The 26720-nt window shown below is 50.0% G+C and overlaps 3 protein-coding genes across 6 annotated transcripts; all 3 read right to left on the reverse strand.

The window, feature by feature from the left end:
* Positions 1-1252: 1252 nt before the first annotated feature.
* Positions 1253-8325, reverse strand: LOC101689659 (cytochrome c oxidase subunit 6B1). The gene is made up of 4 exons (XM_004765091.3): positions 8168-8325; positions 6302-6417; positions 5045-5145; positions 1253-1445 (listed from the first exon to the last, which is right to left on the reverse strand). Exons 2-4 carry the CDS (start codon positions 6405-6407, stop codon positions 1392-1394), a joined length of 261 nt encoding a protein of 86 aa, XP_004765148.1. The 5' UTR covers positions 6408-6417; positions 8168-8325; the 3' UTR covers positions 1253-1391.
* A 2126-nt stretch (positions 8326-10451) lies between these two features.
* ETV2 (ETS variant transcription factor 2) lies at positions 10452-13223 on the reverse strand. 2 transcript variants are annotated; one of them, XM_013062829.2, is made up of 7 exons: positions 13112-13223; positions 12775-12864; positions 12567-12677; positions 12262-12321; positions 11535-12014; positions 10914-11026; positions 10452-10670 (listed from the first exon to the last, which is right to left on the reverse strand). In XM_013062829.2, the coding sequence occupies exons 2-7, from the start codon at positions 12842-12844 to the stop codon at positions 10470-10472; spliced, it is 1035 nt and encodes a 344-aa protein (XP_012918283.1). In that variant the 5' UTR covers positions 12845-12864; positions 13112-13223; the 3' UTR covers positions 10452-10469. The 2 variants fall into 2 exon arrangements, with proteins under 2 accessions (XP_012918283.1, XP_004765145.1); XM_004765088.3 differs by having other exon boundaries at positions 12567-12680; positions 13112-13222.
* A 3871-nt stretch (positions 13224-17094) lies between these two features.
* RBM42 (RNA binding motif protein 42) lies at positions 17095-25062 on the reverse strand. Of its 3 annotated transcripts, none has more exons than XM_013062816.2 (10): positions 24819-25062; positions 24447-24591; positions 23089-23173; positions 22910-22984; positions 21055-21120; positions 20800-20954; positions 20065-20397; positions 19620-19737; positions 17437-17631; positions 17095-17344 (listed from the first exon to the last, which is right to left on the reverse strand). In XM_013062816.2, exons 1-10 carry the CDS (start codon positions 24944-24946, stop codon positions 17232-17234), a joined length of 1413 nt encoding a protein of 470 aa, XP_012918270.1. In that variant the 5' UTR covers positions 24947-25062; the 3' UTR covers positions 17095-17231. The 3 variants fall into 3 exon arrangements, with proteins under 3 accessions (XP_012918270.1, XP_004765141.1, XP_004765143.1); XM_004765084.3 differs by having other exon boundaries at positions 20800-20975; XM_004765086.3 differs by lacking the exon at positions 21055-21120 and having other exon boundaries at positions 24819-25061.
* Between the last annotated feature and the right edge of the window lie 1658 nt (positions 25063-26720).

The raw sequence follows: 26720 nt of genomic DNA on the forward strand, positions 1-26720 counted from the left end.
ACCTCCAGCACAAAATCCCCAAGACCAAATGTGTTGAAAAGAAATTCTATACGACTAAGAGTCAGGAAGCAGCTGGGAGAGTGGCAGTTGGGGTCTTGGAAGCAGCATTTCTGCATTTCTGAAGGTGGCTAGTAAGCATGTGCAGAGCCGGCTGACTCCGTGGCACTGGGAAAAGGCATGTACACTTGAGCAAGCAGCACAACCCAAGGGAGAGGAAATGGGAGGCAGTCCATGCTTGGTCTGGCTTTGCAGGATCAAGAGGAGACATATCATCCCAAAAAAACCATACCCTGCAAGGGAACAAGTATATCCATAGAAAAGGCCTCAGAAAGCCTCAGAATCCCCAATAAAGCTGATAGAAGGTATTGCTTGCCTGAAGCCAGTAAGACTTGATAAAGTGACTATGCCTACTAATGCGAACACAACGCCAGACATCAAGCAACAGGAAAAATCAAGGAAACAGAACACTATTGAAGGAACTCCATAATTTTCCAGTAACTGACCCCAAAGAAAGGGTATCTGAGATTTGCTTGATAAAGAGTTCAAAAGAGTTGTTTAGGGGGCGCCTGGATGGCTCAGTCAGTTAAGCATCTGCCTTCAGCTCGGGTCATGACCTGACCCCAGGGGTCCTAGGATCAAGCCCCACATCTGGCTCTCTGCTCAGCGGGGACCCGGCTTCTCCCTTTCCCTATGCCCGCTGCTTTGCCTACTTATGTTGTCAAATAAATAAATAATCTTCCCCTACTTGTATTAAAATTTATCATTAGTTTCTTAGATTTAACAGTGAAATCTAATTATGTACAAAATAAACCTGTAACTCTAAGAGACACACATACTTATTTCTGGATGACATGTGATCCCCAGGCTTTGCTTTAAAATCACCTAGAGGGGGAGGGCAATAATTAGAGATAAAACTGGCCATTTGTTGGTAACCATTCAAGCTAGGTGATGAATACACAGAATTTTTATTATACTCTTTTCATGTGGTTCAAAAATTACACAAGAAAAGTTTTTTGAAATTGTGTAAATAAAGGGGAACATACAGATAAATTTCAGCACATCCAGGGGCTTGAGACTCCTCTCGCTCACTCTAGTGTCTGATATAGATAAGGTGGTCAGTTTAATAACATGAAACAAAACAAAACAAAACAGAAAAAAACCAATCAGCCTGAAGCCCCTCTTACTGGTCAAGGTATTAATTCCCACCACAGCTTCATGCCCGATCACCTGGCTCTTTTACACATACGCAGTCTTACACTTTTCCAACGAGTATTTATTATTAGTTAGGCCATGATTCAGAATCCCAGGGTGGGGATCACCATGCATCCAGGTCCCCCCTTCACCACCCTGGGAGAAGGACGGAGGACAGAGGAGACGTGGGTGGAGCCAGTTCAGATCTTCCCAGGAAATGTGCCTTCTGCCCGGCGGTCATCCCAGGCCGACACCTGAGAAAAACAACCAGTGTTACTTCTTTCCTCTGTGGGGAAACCAGACGGGTGAACCCTGTCTTCCTAACTTTGCCCACCTGTTCAGATGGTCAACAAGGAAGGCCCGTACTGCCATTGTTCCAGGAGCGAGAGAATCGGCAGTGACCCAGGAAGAGAAAAATCACTGTCAACTGACACACTGAGGGGGTAAAGGGGTAGGGCATTGGAGGGGGCGAGTAACAAGCAGAAAAATCCCACATTCACTATAGGGCTGTCCTTAGGGAGATGCAGGACTGTACAGAGAGATTCAAGAGTGTAGCTGTACCCTGTTTCGGGAACCCCCGAGTCAACACTCAATGATGTCTGGCAGAACAGAGGAAAGAAGAAATACCAGGCAGCTGTGAGGGGAAAAAAAAGGCTGATCTATGTTCCAGCACAAATGGATCTCCAAGATGTACAGTCAAGTGCAAAAAGATGCAAAACTGAATAGAGAGTATGATCCTACTGCTGATCACTGATGTGTGCACACATATAAACAATGATGGAAAAGCCCGTATCCAACCATTAACACTCCCCAGAAGTAACACTGGGCAACTTGTGGACCCTCGTACAGGCAGCCAGAAGCATATCCACTTAGACACACCCACTCACATTTACATGCATACATTAGAGGCAGTAGACAAAAGCATGGACAAGGAAAACTGACTCTGCATCCCCGCCCCACCACTTCCTAGCTCTACGACCTTGGGAAAATTCCTCAACCTTTCAGGGCCTGAGTTTTCAATTGTGTAAAGTAAGAATAGTGAAAATGGTATCCATCTCATCCCATTTTTTTAGCATGTTTGTCCTTATAGGATAGAAAATGCTTACAAAGTAGCTCGCTCACAGTTAAGTGTCTATTCACACACACATATACACAGGCACGCATGCACGCACACATCATGGATTCGCTCTACTCTGAAAAACATGTATACAAGCTGGGCCATACTATGTAGCTGGTCCTGCAACTGCCTTTCCCCCAAGTCTTAGAGCTCCTTCTGTATTCAGTCACAGAGATCAAGATAAGTGTACCACCATTTATCTAACTTGGGCTGTTTCTGAATGTTCCTCATTACAAACAACTCTGCTATGGACACGTCCTTGGACACAAGCTTATCTTCATAGAATGTCTATATGTAAAACTGCCACATCTGGAGGTTTTTTTTTTCCATTTTGAAAGATCCTGCCAAAATGACATCAATTTATAGAACCAGTAACATTTAGCACAGTCAACCTTCATAATTCTTGCACCAGACTGCAAGGCAAAAATAAGCATCTCTCTGTTGTTTTAAGCTGTCTCGTTCTGATGACTTCAATGCGGACAGACATCTTTTCATGCCTGGGTTCCCCTGGAGTCCCTAGCACTGGAATTGTACTGTCCACAGTCCAGAGTTTTCTGTGTGCATTTCTCATTCTCTGGGTTTATCTCTCTGTCTCTTTTTAAAGAGTCAGGCTGCTCTAGTCCATATTTCCCTTTGCCCAATAATCCCACTTCATGGGGTGGAAGCTCAGAAAACCATTCCAATAGAGGGGAAAACATTTCCTGCAATGGAATCGTACACTGAGGTGTCACTTAAAAAAATTTAAAAAAAGGGGCGCCTGTGTGGCTCAGTCAGTTAAGCCTCTGACTCTTGGTCATCACCACAGGGTCCTGGATCAAGCCCTTTATCAGGTCCCCTGGTGGGAGCTCAGCATGGAGTCGGCTTCTCCTTCTGCTCCTTCTCCGGCTGGTGCTCTCTCTCAAAATAAGTAAATAAATAAATAAAAATCTTTAAAAAGATTTTTTAATTCTTACTTCACCAAGTTTTTGAAATAAAGAAGCCAGGGCAGCCAGTACAAAGGGGACTGCAGAATACATTTGTAAGCCCTAACAATGGGGACACTGCAGGCACTGGAGGGTAGGAACCACACAATCTGATCCTCCCAAGACGAAGGCAGCCTAGGTCCCGGAGAATGGGGTGTAGGGCAGCACTGGGACTAGAGGCATGCTTGCTGGCACCCTGCCCAGCACGCACCTGATGCGGGCTCTGAGGCTGGAGCCTCAGATGTTATGTACTTACAACATCAGGTTACTCAAGATTACCCAGGGACAAGGGGAAATCCTGGAGGGGCACAGGGCACTTAAAGACACTTGAGACAGTGTGGCCAGAGAGAGGGGGAGGAAAACCAGGCAAGCTGAGGGAGACTGCATTAAGGCAGTTTGTTCTCAAGAAATAAGCTCCAAAGGCACATATCAAGGATGTTTCAAATATACTGAAAAAAATCAGATCATCATCTCTATCAAAAGGAAATCAGCTAAATAAAAGCACGTGGAAGTTACTAAAGCAAGTAAGGCGGACCTATATTGTAAGAAAGGCTCCATGACACACTGGTAAGTCAAAGTATTCAAAAACTATACAGTATGACCCACCCATACACAGCTCCACAGATTTCTGTATGATTAATTTATACAGAGAAAAAAGGTAATGAGCTAGAAGTAGTTACCTTGGGGAAGGGGGGCTGGGAAGCCCAAAAGGGCTCCTACGTTTATTTTGCTATACTGCTTACATTTTTTTTTAAAGACTTACTTATCTGAAAGAGAGAAAGAGCAAGATAGCCTGCTTAAATGGGAGGAGGGGGAGAGGGAGAGAAAGATCTTCAGCAGATTTCCTGCTGAGCACATGTCTGGACTCCCATCTCATAACCCTGAGATCATGACCTGACCCAAAATTGAGAGTTGGATGCTGAACTAACTGAGCCATCCAGGAGCCCTTGTTTTTTGTTTTTTAAATGAGCACTATGACTTGTACTGTATCATATCTCTAAGACACAGGATTTTTCATTTTAACATCTCTGAAATTAGCATGCTAGTTACATTTACGTCTGGCATTTTAAAAAAAGATCTGACCATCTCTCCATGTTTCTTGAAGCCAATGGGATTTTTGCTTTGATGAAACAGTACAAAGTTAAACAGAAATTCTTCATTTGGAAAAGTGTACAGCAGAGAGTATAAAATGGTGACAAAAGGTCTGGTCCGATCAGGGCTAAACAGACTAATTGTCTTAGTGGGTCTGTGTCTTTTAGAGACACTGAAGTAGGTAGGGATGAAAAGATATGCTTGGGATTTGCTTCAGAACACTTCAGCAAAGAAGAAAAGGTGACAGATGAAGGGAATGTAGAAAAATCTTGAAACTATTCAATTTGGGTAGTGGGTATAATTGGGGGGGGGTCACTGGATTATTCTATTTTTATGTATAATTTGAAAATGTGCATAATAAAAAGGCACAGAATTGCACAAGACGGTGAGCCCCCAGAGGGGCGGGGAGCTGGCACTGTGTATGTATTTATGGGGTGCATGGGCGAGATGGATGTAGCAAGGAGAGGGCCCTGGTTGTCCTGGGCGAGAGCCCTGCTTGGTTGAGAGTACCAGTGAAAAGAGGGAAGGGAGGCAATTCCAGAAGGAGGACAAGGCCGAGTCCCATGGACAGCGCAATGCCCATCCTCCCTCTGCCTCTCCCAGATGAGGCTCCACCAAGCTAACATACTCCTCTGCTGAGACCCCACTCCCATGTCTCAGGGCCCCAAGAGGCAGCACGTACCCAGGATATGGGGCAGAGGGACTTGTACACACGCCGGTACCATTCGCACACGGAGACATCGCCCCCTTTAGCAGTCATTGCCTTCTGACAGCGGTGGAAGTCTGCAGAGAAAGCAGGTCAGGGTCAGCCAGGGCCAAGGGCCGAAACACATTTTTGATCAAATCTCACAGAAATCATTTTTACTTCACAACCAATTATATACACACATACAACTACAAAATAAGTGTCACAAGGAATGTCTATGCCTACAGATGTACTGAAAAGGGCTGGACAGGCCTCCCTAAGTTGATTTTGCAACCCCTAGACAACTACTGTTTGACTTGAAAATTCTGTGGTCTGGAATGAGGGGGCAACATGAGGGGCACGTGTGGGGATTATGGAAGTCCAAAACCAGGGCAAAGGAAGGGGAAAATATCTTGGGGCTAAGATGCTGGCATCCTATAGAGGAGGACAGGAGGGAGATAATCTGATTTTTTAAAGTAGGCAATTAATTAAAAAAAAAATTACTCTAGGTATTCCACTCCTGGGCACGCTCCCTACACAGAAAAGCATTCGCCTGGATGTCAGGTTACATTTATAAGAACATTTTTAACATCCTCATTCGTAAAAACCTCAAACTGGAAAGCACACAAGTGTCTAGGAATAAATTATGGAAAACTATATGCCCTCAAAATGAGCAAACTACATGCCATAGCAAGGATGAATCTTTCAAGCTGCTGAATGAAGAAATCCAAACAAAAGAGAATATATATAGTAACTGTTAAGTTCATCAAGAGGCAAACCTAAAAGCAGTGATAAAACCAAAATGCGATTGCCTTCAATTGGCAGGGTAACATCTCTAGGGCGGAGAGTATGATGTTGTGTTTAAGACAGGGTGTGCGGTAGGCAAGCAAGCTCTGAATGCTGAAAGGATCTAAATTTCTATCCAGGTTATAGTTACACATAGGGATCCACTTAAGTATTACTCATTTAGCTGTACTATGATTTATGTATTTCTTATACATATGTTAACATGTCTCATACACAAATAAATCTTAAAAACAAAAAAAAATCAAAGGAACTGAAGTTTGTGACCCTGGCCCAGACCTTGGATCTTGAACACAGCTGTGATGAGGGGCATGGATACTGCAAGGCAGGACATCCAGACCAAGAGAGGCCTGGGATGTATAGATCCCCTAGACAAGTAGGCTTAAGCACCTTGAAATGTGGGACTAGGAAAAGGTTCTGCATCCCTTCCCAACCCCATGCCCTGCTTACCCAGGTAGTTCTGCCAGCAGTTCCTGGTCTGGTTCTGGTTGGGGAAGCGGCTGTCAAAAGGGGCAGTCTGGTAGTTCTTGATTTTGGTCTTGATGTCTTCTGCCATGGTGCTGACTCTTGGAGGCAAAGAGAATGGAGGCTGGCAAACATTCTAGAGGACCCGGGCATGGGGAGGTCAGCCCACCCAGACACAGGAGAATGGAGTAGGTAAATGTAAGCAAGCTACATCTTTCTCCCTCTCAACATATACACACTGAGGTGAAGTGTGGGGCAAATCCACACTTCTAAGTGTGGCAGTTACAGCAGCGCTCGGTGGAAGGAGGTAAGTATCTACTTAGCAAAATCAGGCCTTATTCATCCCAAAATAACACCAGCTAACATTCACTGAGGGCTTAGTCTGGGCCAAGCACTGGTGTACACTTTACTCCTGCAGGCACTCGAAAAGGTAGGAACTATTGCTATCACTGTTTCACAGACAAGGGAGAGGGTGTCTAAGTGACTTCCCAAGGTCATACAAGTGAAGGAGGGGCAGGAATCATTGACAGAACCTACACCGCAGAGGTTCTTCATCTCTGTGGTGCCATCAACTCCTCTGGGGTCTAATGACCATCCCTCAGAATATTTTCAAATGCATTAAAAAAACTGCAGAGGATCACAAAGAACACCAGTTGTATGCAGCTGAGGATTTCCTGACTACCACAATTCTTAAGTACTGTAAGTGAATGAATTCTGTGACATCTGCAACCATAATGCAATATAAGACAACCTATAATTTTTTTAAAAGATTTTATTTATTTATTTGACAGAGATCACAATTAGGCAGAGAGGCAGGTTGGGGGGAGGTGGCGGGAAGCAGGCTCCCTTGCTGAGCAGAGAGCCTGATATGGGGCCAGATCCCAGGATCATGACCTGAGCTGAAGGCAGAGGCTTTAACCCACTGAGCCACCCAGGCACCCCTGACCTGTGATTTTTGATTGCTGACAAAGTCACAGATGATGCTATTACTAAGGTCATTGCCTCCATTTCTACCTGAAGGAAATGCTACATTTCAATTACAGATTAAGAAAAACACAAATCTATTTTTTTCCCCATTCAGGTCCTAGCCACACCTTGCATTCTATTGATTTTGCAGACCCAGAGTTAAAAACCTGTTATAAAGGTCTTTTAGGAGGTGACACGCAGCAGTTTTCGCCAGGGTATGTGAAATTGCCTCTATCCCAGAGGACTCGAGGAGTAACGGGGTTACAAAGAAGTGAGCAGGCCAGTGTTAAAATTTAAGAGATCCAACATAGTGGCGGAGATATGGGGCACCACAACGGAGTCTGTAGAGGGGCGTGGGGAGGGGGACCCAAAAGATTTGTTCGGAGTTGTTTAGGGCGGAGGGGGGGTGGGAGGAAGGGTAGTTCAGGGAGGGCTCTGAGGCCCCTCCAACGCCCAAGCAGGAAGGAGGACCAGACACCACGGAGCCAGGCTGCGGCCCGGGCAAGCCACGGGAGGCCAAGCCTGCGGCCTGGTGACTGAGGGCACTATAGTCCGAACTACAGAATCCAAACCCTGAACACTCGCTAAGTGGCTTAATACCGCGGAGCTTCAGTTGCTCCTCTGTCAAAAAGGGACCGTTACACGCCCTACCTCATAGGGCTGGAGGGAAGACGAAATGAATTAATAAAGACACTTGAACTGTTACCTGGCATAAGGAAGAGCTTCATAATCGTTAGCCAGAAGACTGCTAACAGGACAGAACCCCAGGGACCGGGAAGGCCGGACGCCGGGGGCCAGAAACTCACTTCATTCTCGGGAAAACTACGGCCCGGTTCCTCAGTTCCCCAGGATAGGGTCCCAGCTTCCCAAGCCCTCGACACTTACCTAAAGACACCACAGCAGCACCTCGCAGCTCAATGTGACCCTCAGCAAAGACGCCAGAGTCGGACCGGAAGCGGAATTAAGACCGGCCGGAAGCGGGGTGAGGCGGCATAAACTCGAGTCTTCCGCGTGGGTAGAGCGCCCTCGGAGGCCGTCCGCGAAGCCATTTTAAGGCCACGCCCATCCGGGAGAATTCTGATCCCCTATTGGGGTGAATGCCTGTTCATTATCACTCTCGGCCCAATCGTGAACTTGCGCGGCACTTCGAAGGTCCCGGGTGGGGCTTGAGATCCTTGGTTACCGATTCTCAACACTTTAGGGTTTTTAATTGGGGGAAGGAGTTCTGGTTCTTGAGGCTAAATGCAGAGGGGGCCTGGGGTAAATATCCCAGCAGAAGTATCTTTATTCATGCAAGAGTTACTTATTGAACGCTTACCGTGTGCCACATACTTCTGTAATTCCTGGGGAAGCATCATTGAATAAAATACAAGAATCCTTACACTCTTTATGCTTATTAGGTGATCAGTTGTTAGGGGTTTGAAATCGAACCAGTTGTTCTCCTACGGTCATTTGCCGCATTATGATGAATACTCAGATTCCACCTCCCTGTTCATTATCTTCTTTCCCCAAGCCTCAGAAGGCACAAATTAAGACAGATTTGGGTTCCTGAGGACTCAAACCAAAGACCTGCATCACAGAGAGGAGAAGTTAAGAATAAAAGCTTTGGTCTGGGGGGTGCCTGAGTGGCTCAGTGGGTTGAGCCTCTGCCTTCGGCTCAGGTCATGATCCCAGGGTCCTGGGATCAAACCCCACATCGGGCTCTCTGCTCCACAGGGAGCCTGCTTCCCCCCTCTTTCTGCCTGCCTCTCTGCCTACTTGTGACCCCTCTCTCCATCAAATAAATAAATAAAATCTTAAAAAAAAAAAAAAAAAAGCTTTGGTCTGGTAGAGGTTAAGAATAAAAGCTTGGGTCTGGCAGAAATTTGTCCATCTCAGAAAGTGACACATCTATGCTTCCAGTCACAGAGTTTGCTCTCTCATACCCCACAGCTGATCTATCAAAAAATCGTGTTGGCTCTGTCTTAGCAATATATCCAGAATTTTCTCCGACGTCTGGTTCAACCCACAGGCACCTCTAGCCTGGGCTATTGCAGTAGAGCACTCCCTAGCCTCCTGGTTTCCCCACTGCTCTCCACAATCGTCCACTCAGCCAGAGGGACCCTGTTAACACCTCAGTGAGATCACTTCCCTTTGGCCTAGAACCCTCTCCCTGGGTCTTGTTTGACTCAGTCAAAAGCCAAAGTCCTTACAAATGACCTGCATAGTTTGGGCTCTCTCTCTCTTTTTAGATTTTATTTATTTATTTGACAGAGAGGGAGAGATCACAAGTAGGCAGAGCAGCAGGCAGAGAGAGGGAAAAGCAGGCTCCCCACTGAGCAAAGAGAGCCCAATTTGGGGCTCAATCCCAGGACCCTGAGATCATGACCTGAGCCGAAGGCAGGGATCCAACCCACTGAGCCACCCAGGTGCCCCAGTTTGGTCTCTCTTATACTCTCATTTCCTATCCTTCTTCTCTTTATTCCCACTGCTCCAACCACATTGGCCTCATCCTGCTTAAACTTGCAGGCTGACTTTCCTCTAAGGACCTTTGCACTTACTGTCCCCTTGATCTGCCATGCTCTTTCTAAAGCTGGCTCCCTCCCTCACCTCTTTCAGGTCACCTCCTTGGTTAGTCCCTCCCAGACCAGTTATTTAAAATGTGCATCTGGTCAGTCCATAGGAGGACCATTCTTTAGGGGCTCAGTGGTTCCCAGAAAGCAGTAAGCTCTCCTTGAGGTCTAGATTGGAGTTCTATCTCTTTCAGCTTGGAGTGGGAAGATAGGTGGTTTGGGGGATCAAACCCTAGGCCAAATTCCTTAATGATCCCAAGCACTGAAAGGATGCACATAAACTGTTTTTTTTTTTTTTTTAAGTCTTGAGTGTTTTGGAGTCTTCAGGAGGGGCACGGTAGGTAAACTCGAAAATTAGTGATTGGGTTTGATTTCTTTGCAAGTCCCAGCACAGGCAGGCACACAGTAGGCCCTGTAGGGACTGAGATGATTCCTTTGAAAGTCCCATCACACAGTGACCACACAAGTAGGTCCCCTAAGGGTCTGGGTGTGTCTTCGGATCACACGGGGGGGTGGGGTGGGTGGTGTGCGTGTGATGTGAGTGTGGTGGTGCACATTTAGGGTACCTAGCGGGTTTAGTCAGTATCCATGGGAAGAATGCAGGCAGCACTCACGACTAGTTTGATAGGATAGTTTTATTGGATCATTTCTCCCGGTCCAACCCGGGCGCAGTCCGGATAGGCCAGGCCGGGCACGCGGCCCCCGAAACGGTAAGTGTACTTGCGCCCACCGCTCTTGCGCACGATGTCCCGGCGGTAGTAGTAGCGTAGACCTCGGCTCAGTTTCTCGTAGTTCATGCCGGGTTTCCTTTTGCGCTCACCCCACAGCCGCGCCACCTAGGACAGAGGCCGGGCTTAGTCTGAAAGGGCAGGAGGGAGTGGGGCTCCGCAACTGACGGGAGGGGCGGGGGGCGCGGTTTCGCGTAAGTTCTGGACGCCAGTTAGTCGCGGTAACTCCCGGCAGTGGGAGAGGAGTACGAGCTGGGGGCGGGGCCAACTACTAGGTAAACAGAATGGCCCTGCCAAATGGAACCGGCGGAGACCGGGGCGGGACTTTGCGCGTCCGGGAGGCTCCCTCACCTCTCTGGGGTCACACAGCTGGAACTCGCGGCTGTTGCCAGTCCAGCGGATGCAGTTGCTACGCTCGCTGTCTCGGAGCAGCTCCAGGAGGAACTGCCACAGCTGAATGGGACCTGCGGAGGGCAGGCAGGTGAACACACAGGTTTCCTAGCCCCAGACCATGTCTCTTCAATGACCCAGCGGTCCGGCCTCCCTCGCTTCGAAGGTTCAAGGGTCCAGATCTTCCCAATTTAGGACCCAGTAGCCCAGATCCCCTCCTCCTCGGGGCCCAAAGAGTCCAGATCGCTCCATATAAGGAACCCAAGAATCGGCCTCAGGGACCCACGCAGCCGGGGTCCCCATCTCGGAGACTTAGAGGAGATTGGCTGCCACACCTTGGTGACCCAGGCGTCCAGACCCTCACCTCTTTCCTCTCACCTTACCCAGGAACCTAGGCTCTAGTCTCTTGCTCCCTATTGTAGTACCGTGTCTCAGTCCTCTCCCCCATCAGGACCCACGGTGTTAAGAGCCTCTCTCCGCTCTTAGGTAAGTAAGCCCCACACCTTCACTCTCAGGTTCCGGTCCCGCCCCTGCGCGCCTACGCCCCGCCTCACTAGATTCCGGTCCTATGGACCCTCTCACCTCGATGATTATTTTTGGGGTAACAAGCCAAGGTTACGCCGCCCGACTGCTGGCTTGGTTCGGAGGACGTGGTGAGATCTGAAGTCTGGTACCCTTTTGAAGTGGTCGTGCAGTCCGTATGCAGCTCCGAGACCCAGGAGGTGGTACAGTCTGAGCCCACAGGCCCATCCCACGAAATGGTAGAGTCCGCGTTCGGCTCCCCGCGGAGGTCCTTGCCCCAGTAGGTAGGGCGGTCGAGACCAATAGAACAGTCCCAGTTGGTGGAGCTGGCGGCGGCCTGGGCGCTGGGCCACGAGCTGGTCCCTCCCCGGGAGGTGGTACAGTTCTGGCCCGCAGCCGCCTCCACACCAGCGAAGGGGGCGGGGTTCAGGCCGGGAGGGGCGGGGCCCAGGGCCTGGGAGACGCCCCTCCAAGGGTCCGAGCTACTGCCAGCCAAGTCCGTCCAGTCTCCCGACCACGGAAGAGCCTGAGGGGCGGGCTCTGTGAGAAGTAAGAGACCCCGTGTGAGGGGTGCCCAGATGTCCCGGTTCCCGGGCGCCTCAGGGGTTCTTGGAGTCTAGGCTCTCAGCCCTGGCGCCCTGGGATCCCGGATCTAGGCTATGCCATCTCGAGGGCAGAGGGATTCCCGTCTTATCCCTGTTCCCCTTAAAGATCAAGGAGTTTAAACCTCTAGCTACGGTGGAGGACCCCAGTCCCCTCCTTACTCCGCCTCTGCACGCATACTCACCCGCTCCCCATGGAGCTTCTGGGTGCGGTAACGCGGAGCCCCAGTCCGGCTGTGGGAGCCCTGCGATGGGTAATGAAGGGACAGTTTAGGGAAGGGTGTGAGCAATGACTAGAGACGCCCCCTCGACCCCAGCAGTCTTTATTTGTCAGGGGCTGAGTTGTTCCCCCTAGTTCCTACACACTCACACCTAGAAGGCCTCGTCCTCTTTCAGCCTCAGGACTCAGCCGCCAGCCCTCTCCCCATTCAGCCTCAGGAGTCAAGGCACGCCCCCTTCCTCCCTCAGGCCCTAGAGCTCAGCCTCTCACCTTCCTCAGCTCCCTGGAGTCCCAGCCCACAGCCACCTTTCCAGCGTGCCTCCGCTGACAGCGTGTCTCCTGGGAGCGCCAGTTCGGGGAAATAAAAGCCTAGTTCAGCTCCTTCTGCAGGCAATGAGGCGGTTAGGGCCAGGTCGGGGTCAGCGGAGGCCCCCACCTGTGCACCCTCCCCACACAGGGACTCAGTCCCCCAGCCTACCCAGCCCTGACAGTCTGTTTCCTGGGGGCACTTCCTGTGGAGGCGCTTCAGACCAGTTCCAGAAATCCATGGATGCTCTTTGTGAATGTTCTGGGCAGAGAGGAAAAAGGGGTAAGGGTTGAGAGCTGGGGACACTTAGGGACCCTGGAGTCTGGGCTCCAACCCTTGCTTCCCTCAGACCCAGGAGTCCAGGCCTTTTGCTCCCTGCTTCCCGAGGACCCTGGAATCTTGGCTTCCCGTGTCTTTCTCAGACTAGGAGTAAGAGACCTCAGCCCTCTCCTTCCTCTGACCCAGGAGTCCGGGCCCCCAGACCTCCAGTCCCCAGTTCATGGCTCACCTCTGGCGGGTTTCTCTGTCCCCGGCCAGGGGTCTCAGCCCCATTTCATACCATGTACCCCCTCCCCTGGGGAGCCTGGGCAGGGGGGAATTTTCCGAGACGTCAGAGCCGGGGGTCGCAGCCGGGTCGAGTTGCAGGGCCGGGGGGCGGGGCCAAGCCCCCCCCCCCCCTGCCCGGCATACACCTCAGGGATGGCCGCCTGCCTCCTGATAGCTACAGCTGTCGGGCTGCAGGAGTGGCTAGGACTTGGACAGGAGTTTGGGGAACGGCAGGCTGTGAGAGAACCGGGGTCCGAAGGCGTGTTTACGGGGTGATGGGGATGGAGCGTGGCGCGGGGAGGGGTTGGTGGACAGGTTTTCCGTCTTGGGGACTTGATCCTGCGACATGGGGGTGGGGAGGGGGAGGGTCTGGGGGTCAGCGGGGCTGCGCCAGGCTTATCTGCAACAGGAAGGGGGATTTCCGGCCAGATCCCAGGTCCGCCAACGTCACAATCTGTAGGGGGACTGCGGGGCGGGGTGGGGGGATATGGTTGGGGGAAGCCAACGCAGGATTCCCTTTGAGGGCTTTGAGGATGTTCTGGGGCTGCTCTTGAGGAGTGTCAATCATGATAACACAACAGTGTAAACAATAACCAGAGTAATTCTAATCGCTAGCATTGAGGGCTCAGTTGCCCGCCCCCAACTATGCCATGGGCCTTCATTTAATCCTTTTATGAGGTAAGTACTAGTCTTTATTTTACGAAAGGGGAAATTGAAGCAGACTTCCTTTTCACTTCCCTTCATCTCCAGAATCCTTTACTGTAATATTCTGGACAAAAGGGGGAAACTTGAGTATGCACTGAATATGTGATATAGAATTATTCATTTTCCTAGATACGATTATGGTTTTACAGTAGGAAAGATGTCTCTATAAAGAAATGAACACAGATATTTAGGGGTAAAGTATTACTTGCTTCAAATGATTCAGAGACCCCCCCATATACATGTAACATATATATTCATGCAATAGTTGGAACATAATTATACTAAAAATTATCTGAAACTTCAAATTTAACTAGGTGTCTTGTATTTTTTTTTAAAGATTTATTTATTTGAGAGAGAAAGAGAGAATGAGAGCAGGGGGAGGGACTGAGGAAGAGGGAGAGAGAGCAGCAGAATCCCCACTGAGCACAGAGCCCAACCGAGGAGGGGATATGGCTCAGTATTAAAACCCTGACACCATGAAGGGAACCGAAATCAAGAGAAGGGAGCTGAAAACAAGCTGCTCAACTAACTGAGCCACCCAGACATCCCTGCCCTGTATTTTTATTTCCTAAATCTGGTAACCCTAAACCCAGGCAGCTTGGCTTCAGAGCCTGTGGTTATACCCATCCTGCTGTATGTATTAATATGTACTTGCCATTAAAAAGAACCTCTTTGATATGGGCATTTTCCAGTATTCACCCTGCTTGGCCATTAACTACTTGGTATTCTGGGGGTGGGGGTGGGGTGCTCTTCTTTTCATGTTACATTAGGGAAACTGGGCCTTAGGAGGGAGGGCCATTTAATGGGTCACAGAGTGAGCAAGTGGGAGGTGCCAGGATCAGCATCGGGGGTTCCGAGAGCCCCCAGGCATCACCGTGCCACCATCTAACCCAGGGGCCTGCAGGGTCTCTTGCTGAGCCCCACAGGCCCCAGGCCTCCTCTCCCTGAAGTCGGCCTTTTTCCTGTCTGTGTGTGTTGTCCGTCCATGGCTCTCTGCCCTAGTTAGTGTCTCTGGCTCTGGGTCTCTGTTGTACCAGACCTGACCCCAGTGAGGTCCTGCCGCCCAGTCTCTTCCCGCTTAAGTTTCAGTTCCTCCCCATCTGTCTCCCCACCTCCTTATCGCTCAGTCCCCATTGTTGTCTCTGGGTTTTCTTCCCCTGCCCTTTCCCTTTGTACTGCCTTCACCTGCAGGTCTCATCTCTCCAGCTTTGTCTCTCTCCCCATCTCTCCGTCTCCACTTGCTGCATCCCTTCATCTCTGTCCATCTGTCTCTCAACCCAACGGTTGAGTTTTTTCTCCCTTTCCTCAGGAGGACTTAAATGCACACGTTTAAAAGCTTCCTTTCAGAGACAAACCATATGAGATTTTTAATCATAGGAAACAAACTGAAGGGTTGCTGGAGGGGAGAGAGAACATTAGGGAGGGCATGTGATGTCATGAGCACTAGGTATTATATGACTGATGAATCACTGACCTCTACCTCTGAAACCAATAATACATTATATGTTAATTAATTGAATTTTTTTTAAAAAAGCTTCCTTTCTGCAGTCATTCCCTCTTCCCATCTCCTCCCTGGTTCCTGTGACTGAAGTGACCAGAGGGGGTCAGGAGCGGGAAGGCCTAGTGATGTGGGGGTAGGGACCGGTCCTGGGGCTGGGTTGTCAAGCCCAGGTGGCAGGGGGCTGAAGGGCACTTCCTGTGAGGGAGGGAGGGGAGGCCCTCACCCTTCTAACCAGACTGGAAAATGTGACGTCAGAGAGGGAGCAATAAGGGAGGAAGGCAGGAACAGAGGTAACTTGACACCTCTCCTGGGCGACCAGATTCCCAGGGAGGTCTTGGCTTTGTTTCCTTCCTCCTCCCATGCCCCCTCTCAACCCAGGGTTCTGCTGGCTATGCCCCTGGGAGACCCTCATCCCCATCCCATGCTTGAACCACACAGTCTCCCTCCTCTGCCTGGTCCCTGCCCCTGCCTCCTTCAGACCTCCAGTCCACAGCATGGCCCTGTCAGGGTTCTTTCTAAAGTGCAAATCTGATGCCAGTCCCATTTGAACTTGGTTCTGGCTTCTCAGGGCTAGCTGCTGCCTTCAGGGTAAAGTCCAAGCTCTTAGTCTAGTGTTCAAGATCCTGCTCAGACACTTCTTCAGATAGGCAGTGGCAAGCTTGGGGCTGGGAAAAGAGAGGGGGAGAGATCCATAGATGCAGAGAGAGAACAGAGACTCAGAGACAGACACTTAGAGACAAAAACAAACAAACAAACAAACAAACCAGAAGGACACTCACAGAGACACTCACAGGGAAAAACAGACATAGAGAAGAACTTGAGGGGGTCCACACAGACATACAGCAAGAGAAGGTGGCTGGGGTTTGGAGGAATGAAGAAACTGGAAAACGGTCTCCGGGATGCAGATGGCTCTTCTCCCCGTTCAAGTCAAATCCAAGCTTGACACTGCCTATATAAAGAAGTGTCCGAGCAGGATCTTGAACACTAGACTAAGAGCTTGGACTTTACCCTGAAGGCAGCAGCAAGCCCTGAGAAGCCGGAACCAAGTTCAAATGGGACTGGCATCAGATTTGCACTTTAGAAAGAACCCTGACAGGGCCATGCTGTGAACTGGAGGTCTGAAGGAGGCAGGGGCAGGGACCAGGGGGTGAGAACTTCAGAGACTGGGCAAGAATGATAGGAAGAGCATGAGACAGACTCAGAAGTGGCCAGTTCCTTCAGGAAGCCCTCCCTGACTCCCACGTCAACACCCTGGGCTTCATCACCCCAACCCTAACCACTCCATGTCGCAGTGGGCCTATCTGCCGCCACTGGACCAAGCTCTGAGGGAAGAGTCCAGGATGGTTTCAGTCACCATGTCCCCAGCACTGGCTAGGCCTTCTGTGAGTTTGCTGAATGGATGAAAGCCTGGAAGGCTGTGACCTCCAGAAGGGCAGGGCCCAGAAGACCCCTTACCTTGGTACTGAGACCACAGGCTGGAGTCGGAAGACAACTGGACTGAGTCTCGGCTTGGTTGTGGCCTCACTCTAATAAGCCTTTACTTTCTCCTCTGTCAAATGGGCTGTACTCCAAATGCACTTAAAATAGGGTTCAGGAAGATGTGGCGGGAGCACAGTAGGGACAGAAAGATGTCCATCTGCATGTTTGCCTAGGTAAACTTTCAAAGCTCCCTACTCATCACTATTCCTAGATTGGAGGATGCCAAGCCCTACTCCCCAAAGAGTGCTTGCAAGTCCAGCCAGGGACGGAAATAACGTAAATTTATTGAAACTGGTTTTGGGGAGGGTGGGTGGGTGGCTAGTTGGGGGTCTTCCAAAGAGAATGGGGAGAAGAGCCAGCGCCCGGCCAGGAGGGAGCGGGTGCCTGGCCACCGACCCTATCTCAGGCCCAGCTTCTTCTTCTCCTTCTGCTTCTTGCGCACCACATCCAGGTTCCGGTCCTTCCACATACTCTTGCGGAGCTTGATGGGGCGTGAGCCCACATACTTCCCTGTGGGAATGGAGGGTTCAAGGTCAGGTTCGGGGTCGGGCTTAGGCCAGATGCTCCTCACACCCATGGTCCCTGAGAGAGGCCTCACCCACCATTCATCTCACGCATGGCGCGCACGTAGTCGCTGGGGTCCTTAAAGCTGACGAAGCCATAGCCCTTGGTCTTGCCTGTGCGCTTGTCTCGGATCACCTTAGCCTTAAGGAAGGATGGAAAGCGGCTGAAGGCGCGTGCTAAGATGTCATCATTCACTTCATTGCCCAAATCGCCACAGAAGATCCGGAAATCATCTGGGGTTGGGAAAGAGGAGGTCATAAGATGCAGATGCCTGGTCCTGTGTCTGCCTTACTTAAATAGCTCCCCTTCTCTGGAGGCATCCCCGAAACTCCCCTCCCTCTGTAGTCCCAGCAGTCTTGGCCTGGGGCCCTCTCTGTAATAACAGCCAAAATCTGTATGGTGTTTACCCTGCACTAGACTGTCTGCTAAGTACTCGTGAGGTTTTAACACATCTGGAATGCCCAATGGGCCCTTTTATACCGAGGCACAGAGCAGTCACGTTACCTGCCCAAAGTTATTCAACCAGGTAGTCGCAGAGCTAGGACAAGACCTCAGGCACCTGGCTCCAGAGTCCTCACTTTTAACTACCTGTACTGCCTTTCCCCACCCCAGGGCCATCTTACCCATTGCCATGATGAAGGCTCCAACTCTGTCCTACCCCTGGCCTCTCCTCTGAGCTCCTGGCACCCCTTGGTCTCCTGGACATCTCCCCATGGATATCCCCCAGGCTCCTTACACCCATTTGCTTTCTTTGCAAAGCCCACTCTAATTCCTCAAAACATGAACACGCTCTGATCCTTCTCCAAGGCTGACCTTAGCTGCCATTCCTGAGCATCTCCCCTGGGCTGGGCATGAGCCAGACTGAATATACTCAAGCCCAAAGCATCCCTCCAACAAGGCACATACTATTATTATCCCCTTGTTAGAGTGAGGAAAGAAGGATAGAAAGCCTAAGTGATTTGCCCAGATCCCAGAATTAGGGTCTATAGCATGCCCTGACCACCTCTAGGCTGACACTGCCATGCCCTGGCCTGGGGCAGGTGGACGATTCTCAAAAGAGGCAGAAGTCAAGGACTCAGATGGGAGGCAGGTCCATTTCCTCAGCTAGCACTGTGGCTGCCCCACAGCTTCTGTGGTGATTAGGGACACTCTCTGAGAATAAGTTAGGCTCCCCTAAGAGGAAAAAGTCTGATAAACTCAGAGGGAGGGGTCTTCTACAGACCGACTAGGTTAGACATTTAAAAAAAAAAAAAAAAAAAAAAAACCCTGTTACACGCAAGACAAAGTGGTAGCAGGGAGACCATTTTCATTACAAGGTAATCTAGAGACCGAAAATTGCTGGCATCCTGACTCACGGGCAAAGACGGCTGTAACAGATGGTTTAGAGGCAACTAGGGAAATTTAAACATAAAGGGAATATGAGATAACACAGAATGATCATTCATTTTCTTAGGAATGTTAACGATATTATGATATAAAAAAGACTGTCACTTTTCTTAGGAGATGAATGTGGAGGTATTTAGGAGTGAAGTGATAACTTCATTTTTAACTTGCTCCAAATGACTGAGCAAAATCCAAAAAAAACATATATACACACAGAAAGGTAAAGTGAATATAGCAAAATGGCCACTGCTGAATGTAGGGGCGGATATACATGGCTGTTCACTGCGCAATTCAGTGTTTCAAAAAAATTTTTTAAAAGATGGTATTTATTTATTCGACAGAGGAAAAGAAAGAAAGCACGCACAAAAACAGGGGGGGTGGCAGGCAGAGGGAGAGGGAGAAGCAGGTTCCCCACTGAGCAAGGAGCCAGAAGTGGGGCTTGATCCCAGGACCCTGGGTTTATGACTGGAGCTAAAGGCAGAGGCTTTTTTGACTGAGCCACCCAGGTGCCCCCAGTGTTTAAAATTTTTCATAAGAAGTTGAGAGAAAAAAAAAATTCCCTTTACCTTTAGCAAGCCAGGCTTCTCATGAATAAAACAGTTCAGAAAATCCTAGGTATCAGTTGCCTTTATGAAATTCTGTTCACTGGCTAGGTGGGGGCCTGCCCCCAAGAACCATAGCCTAGCCCACCATGAGGCAGGCAAATAGCAGGGCCTGCCCTACAGAGAGGTGGCAGTTGCGGAGTGAGTTGGTTTACCTTCCCTGTGTCTGCCCCAAGGAGGAGACCTTGGTGCGTCCTTGACTGAGCAATCCCTGGCCCTGCACTTGGGCCCCTCACCTGCATCCCACTCCAGCAGGCTGGGGTCCTCCCAGCTGCTCCCAGCTGCGGTGCGAATGCAGCGTTTCAATTTCTCTGGCTTTCCTTTCTTCTTGTCCTCACCCAAGGGCTCTGGGACCTGTAGAGGAAAGGGGGATGGGGCGCAAAAGGCTTGGTGTTAAGTCTCCTGGACCCATGTGTCCCCTTCAACCTTCCCCACCTGTCTATGCCTCTCACTGTCCTGCTTCTATAATTAAAGAGCTGGATGTACTTCTTAATGTGAAGTACCTGTGTCTGTCTCCTTTTCCCCTATGTCCTCCCAGCCCCTCCAATTTCCTGAGTCCCTCTTACCTCCATCAGTACAGGACTACATGTGTTTCTGGGTGTGGAAGATCATGGGTTCCTCTCTGCCCTCCCTGCCCGTTCTACCTGCCTCCCATCCCCAGCTGCTATGCTCCCTACTTACCTCAAGAGCCATGAGGCCAGGTGGTGGCTCAGGCCGTGGGGGCCGGGGTCGTGGACGCAGGGACAGGAGCTCAGGAATGCGCAGTGGGGGCAGTAGGCCTCGTACAACTTCTAGCGGGAGGGGCAGGGGCTCAGGCTCAGGCAAAGGCATGGCCAGGGCCAATGGCAGGCTGGGCCCAATGACCGCAGGGCCGGTGGGGGCACCTCCTGCCCCAACGGCCACAGCTGCACTAGCCTCCTCCAGCCCGGCTGCCGCTGCCACCACTGCCTCTTCCTTCTCTTTCAAGCCCAACCCCAGGCCTAGCCCCAGCTCTCGAGGTGTTGCTGGCTCCTCCTGTGGGAAAGGGAGACAATGAAGAGTGTCCTTTCCCAGGCTCAGACCTTACCCCCATCCTGTACAACAAAGCAAGGGTCTGACACCAGAGAGCAGACAAGAGACACCTACACCAAGAAAGGAATTTCTAGTCAGAGACAGACACAAGGACAAGGACACGAGGACAGAAAAACAAAGAGGGACAATCAGAAAAATAGAGATATAGGGACAGAAACAACCCAAGGCATATGTTTCTCTACTTTCCTCACAAAAAGAAAGAAAAACAGATTCAGCCACAAAAAGAAATAGTGAGAGACAGAGTCAGAGAGTGAGAAGGCAGATTCAGACATGGCCCATCAAGCCAGGATTGAGCATCTCTCCACCCGTCACACCTCTGGCCATGAGCTCCCTGTCCACACTTACCAGCGGAGGTCTCAGAGCAGCCATGGAGCCCAGGGGGGGCCCTGGGGCCCGAGCCATCGGTGGCAGCATCATAGGTGGTCCCGGGGGGCCAGGCAGAGGGGGACCCACGAGGGCCTGGTGAGGGGGCCGCAGGGCCATGGGGCGGGGACCACCTGCTGCAGAAGAAAGAGCAGAATCTGTCAGGGTGTTAGTGGGGGAGTTGGAGGATTTAAGGGGGAAGTTATGTGGCACAGATGATGACCCTGGCCCCCTCACCTGCTCTCTGTAGCACGTGGGGGACGAAGGCCGGACGCAGGATAGGGGCCCTCTGGGGGGCCACAGCTGTGGGAGAGAGAGATGGGGGTGTGTGTCATGGGGGACCGGGGCACTTGAGGTGAGGTGTGTGTGTGTGGGTACTCTCAGCATCCAAGAAATCCTGGAGAAGAGTCTGGGGAACCTTCTAGGTGATGCAGGAGTCTTTCCATTTGTTCATTCAGCAAAAATTTACCACTGAGCATCTCCTTTGGGTGTCCCTGTTCTGGACAATACTATGGACACACCAAAGGACCAAAGGCTCTCAGGGAGCTCCTGGTCCAGAGCAGGAGGGAAGAGACCCATCACCAGAGGGTGACAGCCCAGAGTGATCAGGGCCAGGATGGGGTAAAGCCCAGGCAGGGTGACTGGAACTATGAGGGGGAAGCCTGGGGAGTGGTGGGAACCCATAGAAGCCCTCTGACTTAGCCAGGGTAGCTAGAGGTTTCCTAGAGAAAGGGACCTATGAGCCAAAACCTAAAGGATAATAAAGACCCAGCTGCCTTTGGTCAGGCAAAGGGTGACTGTAAAGATTACTGGCAAGGAGAACATGTACAAATTATTTTCTTTCCCTTTTCAATTCAGTATAATTTTAATAACAGAGGCTGAAATTTGGAAAGCATTGTAAGAGAATGGTCAAAAGGTCAGCAGGCATCCAAGCATAGCCTTGTTGGCCTGATCATGGATGTCCTCCTGAGGGCAGCAGGGAGCCACAGCAAGGTTGGTAGCTAGGCAGGGTGACTAGGTCAGATGTGCATTTTGATCAAAGCCATACTAAAGAAGAAGAGATGTTAAGATTTCTCATATATCAGATTTAAAAAGTGTAAAAGAGATTAAGTAACACAACGCATAAGTTTGATCTAATAGTGACTGTACCAGAACTTTAAGAACATGTATTCTTGGGGCACCAAGGTGGCTCAGTGGGTTAAAGCCTCTGCCTTTGGCTCAGGTCATGATCCCAGGGTCCTGGGATCGAGCCCTGCATCAGGCTCTCTGCTCATCGGGGAGCCTGTTTCCTCTCCTTCGTTCTCTGCCTGCCTCTCTGCCTACCTGTGATCTCTGTCTGTCAAATAAAAATAAATTTTAAAAAAATCTTAAAAAAAAAAAGAACATGTATTCTTTTCATACATATCAGGAAGTAGTGTTAGAAAAATTGACCGTGTGTATATAAACATCACCTTGACAACAAAAGTAAGAATGACCTGTGGAGAGGATAGATTTAGTTAACTTGATTCTGATTTAGTTAATAGGCTTTGGAAGATTATAGCTGGATGACAGCAGGGGACAGAAGGGAGGTCAACAAGAACATTGTGGGCACATTCTAGCAATGCCTAGGACTTCTGGAGAGTATATGGGGATCTCTGTGTAAGGGGCTAGGGGATGCAAGGTCTTGACTGCCAGCTGAGGAGCTTGGTGTTTATTTGATGGTTTATTTACCCCATCCACAGATAGCACATACTGCTTACAATGTGGCAGGCACAAGACTTTTGTTCCTCATAGACCTTATATTTTAGAGGAAACGAAAGGTGATTACCGTAATAAATAATTTGTATAGCTTGTTACAGGGTATTAAGTACCATGGAGAAACACAGCAAAGAGTAGGGATTAGGAGTAACAATAAGGGGGTTGGTTTGCAATGATCAAGTGAAGCCTTACTAAGGGCAAACTCTTAAGTGTATGATCCGGTTTGTGCTTTAGGAAGACGGTAATGTCAGAATGGGGATGAAATTAAGAGTTAGCACAATGATGTCGGCAAGATGCTGTAGTCGTCAAAAACAAGAGTGCTTGGTTACAGGTGGGATTCCTGGCCCAGACCTACCTGCTCGACGCAGAAACATAGCTTCTCGAGCCTCTGGACTATCCAGGTGACTCCGATCACCAGGGCCAAAGCCAACTGTTGGAATGGAAAGAGACAAGGATTGTGGGAGGAGTGTCCCAGGCATCCCTTTTTATTACTCTGATTGATCCCCTGGCTCCCTCTCCTCCACCACTCCTTACCTGGACCCACAAAAGGAGGTCCACCCACCATGGGAGGAACCACTGTGGCTGCAGCAGCTGCCCGGGCCTCCAGAGTCTGTTGGACCTGTTGGGAAGGAAATTGGGGTGAGGGCCCTGATTTAGTGCTGCGCTGGCTGGCTCACCCTGGGAGGCTAGGGGTTTTATTCTCTGTATTCTGTGTGGGGCTGGCTATCTGTTAACCTTAAGTCTAAGTTAAAATGTCACTTTAGAGGGAGGCTTTTGGGATTCCACTAGTGAAAGCCGTCCTTCACCCCTCTCAGTTGCAACTTTTCTTGTTATCCTGTTTAATCTTCCTCAGTGCATTTAGCACTATCTGAAGTTGTGTCCATCCTGTCCTTCTCATCTCCCATGCCACCAGCCTGGTCCAAGCCATCATTGTATCTTGCCTAAATGATTATGGTAGCCTCTTCTTCAGTCTCCTTAACTCTGTCCCAGCCCCCTACAGTCTGTTCTCCAAACACAGCCATAATTAGTTAATGTCTAAGTTGGACCATATTACCCCTTTGCTCAAAATCCTTCAAAAGCATCCCACCTCAGAGTAAAGACCAAGGTCTTTACGGTAGCCCACATGGTACTACCAGGTCTGTCTCTATCACCTCTCTGTCCTCATCTCCTCACAATCTCTCTCTCTTGCTTGCTTGCTTGCTCTACTCTAGCCACACTGTTCTCTCTGCTGCTCCCTGAACATGTCACATGTGTCATGGCCCTTGAACTCGCAGTTCCCCTATATTTCCCCAAGGTTCCCTCTATCATGTCCTTTATATCTTTGCTTAACTGTCACCTCCTCAGAAAGGCTTTTCCTCATCTCACTGATAAACCTTTCCTTTCTTACTCTACTTTACCTGTCTTCACCCAGTAAAATGTAAACCTCAAAAAAGGCAGTGACTGTTTTTCTTTGTATCGTTCTCTGCTATGTGCTTAATGCCTAGAATAGTGCCTGATGCATAGAAGGCACCCAACAATTACTGACAGAACGAACAAGTTTCATTTACCTGTTTTCTTTCTAGTAGTCTATCTCCACTAGTTGCATACAGCTGGCTATTGAGCAGGTGAATGTAACTAATAAGACCAAAGAACTATTTAACTTAAATGTAAATTTTAAATAGATACAGAGTATTTTTATCATTACAGAAAGTTGTACTGGATAAAATGCTCCAGAATATTAGCTCCCGAAGGGCAGAGATATTGTTTGCTTAGTGGTTACTGTGTTCTCAGTGCCTGACACATAAAACACATCTGTCATGCTAATCGATAAGTCAACATGTCAACAGCTCTTTGTATAAAACACTGTGTTCAAGGCACTGTGCTCTCGGTTATATGCCTTGGCTCAGCCGTACCTGCTGGTAAGTGTTGGTTGCAATAATTGGGCGGATCACAGGAGCTGCTGGGACCTGCATCGCTTCTACCGTGGGGACCGTGGGAACCGCGGGCACAGCAGTTGGGATGCCGGTTACCGGAGCCCCCAGAACTTCCTGCTCAAACCTGAGGAGGCAAAACCGACATCACAGCTCAGGACCTCCCATTAATTCTGAAACGCTGGGTATACCGCGATAGCGCCTTCACCCCTGCCAACCTCTTCTTACTCCCTCCCCCACAATCCCAAAAGTCCCATTTCCCCATGACGGAGCCATAGCGGGCTAAATTTCGGCCTGGAGACTCCAGTGCTCAGTGGCTCTAACTCTGGGACAGCTTTTTATCGCGGGCCTTACAGGGCCATCTCTGCCTCCATCTCCTTCAAGCGTTCCTCCCCGCTCTTGCCCGGCATGCCGGCGCCAGGGCCTGGGACCACAGGTCCTCCTGCACCCGGGAGTCCCGGGGCTGGTCCCGCCCCGGCCATCGCTGCTGCCGTCGCTGTCGCCACTACTACCGCCTCGGCTCAGCGGCCTCCTCCAGTTCCGCTGTCTACTCTCTGGTCTTGTCGGGGTTGGCGCCCTTGAATGACGTATCAGCGAAAGCGACAGGCGCTGGTCCATGACATCAGATGAAGAGAGGCCAATGAGAATCTGGCCACACCTAGAGGGCCCGCCCCAAGGAGGAAAATAAATCAATCAGAGTGCTGGAAAAAGGAACCAATGAATAGCCTGGGTCTAAGTAAGTGCAACTAAGTGAGGCGGCCACGCCCTCATTGGAGGAACAAGGGCTAATGAGAGCGCTGTAAAGTGGTTGGCCCCGTCCCTAACGAGGAAACCGGACCTTTGAGAGCTCAGAAAAGTTTGGAGGCTCCGCCTGTGCCACTGAGGCTCCGCCTGTGCCACTGAGGCTCCTTCCGGAAGTTTTTAAAACACCGAGGTCCGTATCAACGCAGGGCTGGGCGAGGCTATAGAGTGCTGAGTGCCGTGGCCTTTTAGTCGGTAGAGACGCACTACTGGACAGTTACTTCCAGAAACACCAGGGACAGGGGCGCCTGAACCAGGCTTTCTGGGAAAGGTGACGTTTGAAGAGTTGCTACATGAAAATGGAGATGTTCTGGGTGGGAAAATAGTTCCTGTAAAGGACGAGAGAGTAGTAAAATGCGTCAACCCAGAATGGTTTGTAGATTAGGTCTGTCTGTCTTTTCTTGGGACACAGCTGACTGATCCTTTTTTTTTGGTAATCCTCAATGTGTTTAGTAACGAATGTTTATTTTAAGATTTTATTTATTTTTTTGACAGAGATCACAAGTAGGCGGGGGGGAGCGGGGGAGGAAGCTGACTTCCTGCTGAGAAGAGAGCACGATGCCCGGGGGGGGGGGGGGGGGGGGGGGGGGGGGCTCTATCCCAGGACCCGGAGACCATGACCTGAGCAGAAGGCAGAGGTTTAACCCACTGAGCCACCCAGGTGCCCCACGAATATTTATTCTTAAAAAAGGTTTTATTGGGGCGCCTGGGTGGCTCAGTGGGTTAAAGCCTCTGCCTTCGGCCTGGGTCATGATACCAGAATCCTGGGATCAGGCCCCACGTTGGGCTCTCTGCTCAGCAGAGAGCCTGCTTCTTCCTCTCTCTCTGCCTGCCTCTCTGCCTACTTGTGATCTCTGTCTGTCAAATAAATAAAGTCTTTAAAAAAAAAAAACTTAAAAAAAGGTTTTATTTATTTATTTGACAGCGAGAGATCACAAGTAGGCAGAGAGGGGGAAGCAGGCTCCCCGCTGAGCAGAGAGCCGGTTGCTAGGCCCCATCCCAGGACCCAGAGATCATGACCTGAGCAGAAGGCAGAGGTCTAACCCACTGAGCTACCCAGGCGCCCCTCATTACGAATATTTAAAACACACAACACTAGGAGTGCCTGGGTTGCTCAGTGCGCTAAGCGTCTGCATTGGGCTCTGGTCATGATCCAGGGTTCTGGGTTTGAGTTCCATCTGGGCTTCCTGCTTAGCTGGAAGCCTACTTCTCTCTCTTCCTCTGCCCTTTCCCCCTGCTTGTGCTCACTGGCTCTCTCTCTCTCAAGTAAATAAGTATTTTTTTAAAAACCACTGGCTTTTGTTTGCTTCTGTGCTACAGATGCGATAAAAAGAATAGGACACCTTTTTTTTTTTTAAAGATTTTTTTTTATTTATTTGTTTGACGGAGATCACAAGTAGGCTGAGAGGCAGGCAGAGAGAGAGAGAGAGAGGCAGAAGCAGGCTCTCCACTGAG

The sequence above is a fragment of the Mustela putorius genome, unplaced genomic scaffold (assembly GCF_011764305.1).
Source record: "Mustela putorius furo isolate JIRA1106 unplaced genomic scaffold, ASM1176430v1.1 tig00000174_pilon_pilon_pilon, whole genome shotgun sequence".
In the NCBI taxonomy this organism is placed as follows: domain Eukaryota; kingdom Metazoa; phylum Chordata; class Mammalia; order Carnivora; family Mustelidae; genus Mustela; species Mustela putorius.